At 43.5% G+C, this 2,500-nt stretch overlaps 2 protein-coding genes across 3 annotated transcripts in view; one reads left to right on the plus strand and one right to left on the minus strand.

Annotated features, from left to right (window-relative positions):
- Positions 1–2,500, plus strand: part of tsc2 (TSC complex subunit 2) — a 45,888-nt gene that overhangs the window by 39,435 nt on the left and 3,953 nt on the right. The window lies entirely within an intron of this gene.
- The window catches only part of LOC131346653 (uncharacterized), a 2,683-nt gene continuing 1,348 nt past the window's right edge, over positions 1,166–2,500 (minus strand). Inside the window, exon 3 of the mRNA XM_058380206.1 lies at positions 1,166–2,500. This exon is cut by the window's right edge and continues 619 nt beyond it. Within this exon, the coding sequence (XP_058236189.1) occupies positions 2,283–2,500 (218 nt within the window). The 3' untranslated portion in view covers positions 1,166–2,282.

Genomic DNA, 2,500 nt, shown 5'->3' on the forward strand with positions numbered 1-2,500 from the left:
AGTGACGGTTGCCCACCTCCCCACTCCCCAACTAAAATGGCTTCACTCTTTGACCAGTTAACCTTGGCGGAGGATAAAACCCCCTGTGTCCTTAAAGATATCAGTTAAAACATTGACTTCATTCTGTGTGTTTATCATCACTACCAGCTCATCTGCATAAGCTGATAAACATATTGAGGCATTAGCATGTGGAATATTAAAACCAGAGAGATTACTTCTTAACTTATTTAAAAGAGGTTCAATAGCTAGAGAGTACAACATTCCAGAGAGGGAACAGCCCTGCCTGATCCCTCTGTACACTCTAAAAGGAGCACATAAACCACCGTTAACCTTCAGTACACTCTCAATGTTACTGTACAACACCTTGATCATGGCTATAAAACCTGGGTTGAACCCGAAGGCTTCCAGCACCTTCCACAAATATTCATGCTCAACCCGGTCAAAAGCCTTTTCCTGATCTAGAGAAATCAGACCAATCTTTAAGCCCAGTAGCCTGGAGACGTCCAAAATGTCACGAATTAGATACACATTATCGAATATGAACCTATCAGGCACACAGTACATCTGGTCCTGGTGAATGAGCTGCTCCATTACCTTAGTCAGTCTCGAGGCTAATGCTTTTGAGAGCAGCTTGCAGTCAGTGCACAGTAGTGAGACCGGGCGCCAGTTTTTCAGGTGGGTCAGGTCTCCCTTCTTCGGTAGCAGGGTCAGGACGGCCCTCCTGCAGCTCAACGGGAGTTCACCTCTCCGTAGCTGCCCTATGACGGCCCAGAATGCCTTTTAGAACTCGACAGGGAGACCGTCTATACCTGACGCCCGTCCATTCTCCATCCCCTGGAGAGCCTCATGAACCTCCTCCAGCGTCAGCTCCCTGTCTAGCTCTCTCGCCGCTTGCTCAGAGAGCTTTGGCAGGTCCATGAGGAAGCTGTCCTCCACCGCTTGTGCCCCTGACCACTCACTGCTGTACAGCTTCGAGTAGAAGCTTACTGTCTGCTGGCGAATTTCAGTGGGCTCAGATACGAGATCCCCTGATTCTGTTTGCACAGCATGTATAAATCTTTTCTGTCCATTCTCCTGCTCTAAACTGAAAAAGAACTTTGAAGGAGCATCCATCTCAGCAGCACTTTTAAAGCGTGAGCGGACCAGCGCCCCCTGTGCTGTAATGTCTATCAGGTCGTTCATTTTGGATTTTTTACGTTTGAGGGCTTCAATATGCCCTCGATTTCCAGTGGCCTCCAAACGCTGGAGCTCCACTATTTCTATCTCCAGAGCTTTCAGAGATCTAACAATGTCTCTTGTGACATTGAGAGTGTACTGTTGACAGAATTCTTTGACTTGTGCTTTTGTCACATCCCACCACAGCTGGAGTGAACTAAAAGCTGCCTTCTCATGTTTAAAACAATTCCATAAAAAAATAAAAGACTCCCTAAAATTAGCATCTTCTAAAAGTGCAGTGTTAAAATGCCAGTAGGCACTCCTAGGTTTAACCTTCTCTCTAGTAATAGTACACTGTACCATACTGTGGTCAGAGATACCTACTGGAACAATAAAACACTTTGTAAAAAACGTCAGCTGATGCTTAAAACCATAAAAACGATCTAATCTCGCCAGGGAGAGTGTGTTATCTATGGCATGGGCCCACGTGTACTGTCTCTTGTTCTTATGAAAAGTTCTCCATATGTCGCTCAACTCGTGGGCCTCCACCATCTCCCACAGACGCTTACGGGAAGCCATGTGAGGTTCTGTGTGGTTCCAGTCTAAAATATCTGTAGTACAGTTAAAATCACCACCCAGAATTAAAATTTCTGCAGTGTTGCAGTCAGCAATGACATTGTTCAGAGTATCTAAAAACATCATCCTCTCCACTGCACTGGTGGGAGTGTACACACAGATAAAAACTAAAACCTCATTCTCATAAAAAGTTTTCACTTTTAAAAGCCTCCCATTTAAAAATTCTTCAACTGAATAAGAACAAGGAATAAAACTGCGAGCAAAGAGCAAGGCAACACCACCACTGAGCGTTGGGTTATGGCTTAAAATCACCAACCCATCCCACTCCTTCACCCAATCAGCAGCATTGCTGGTATCGCTGTGGGTTTCTTGCAGCATGGCAACGTCAATGTGCTTCTGCTTTAAAACTTCATACAGTTTAGCTCTCTTGATTTGCTCTCTTGCCCCATTAATATTTAAACTCGCAATATTAACTCCTTTCATAAAAATAAATAAAATAAATAAAATTAAACAGAGGGTAAAAACCACTCTACCATAAAAAAAACACCACACTAGTCATCATCAGAGTTTTCCTTATTCACTCTTGTGATCAGTTTCTTCAGATGGAAAATTTCAACATCAATGAATGCACCTTCTCTTCTGAAGAACTTAACGTCGTGAATAAACTGCTTACGGTCTGGGAAAAACTCTTCCAATGCTACATTTTTCTGCCATTTGGTGTTCCTTAAAAACTCTTTAATATCATCAGCGCTGTACACAACATTAACCT

Source organism: Hemibagrus wyckioides, linkage group LG26 (assembly GCF_019097595.1).
Source record: "Hemibagrus wyckioides isolate EC202008001 linkage group LG26, SWU_Hwy_1.0, whole genome shotgun sequence".
NCBI lineage: Eukaryota > Metazoa > Chordata > Actinopteri > Siluriformes > Bagridae > Hemibagrus > Hemibagrus wyckioides.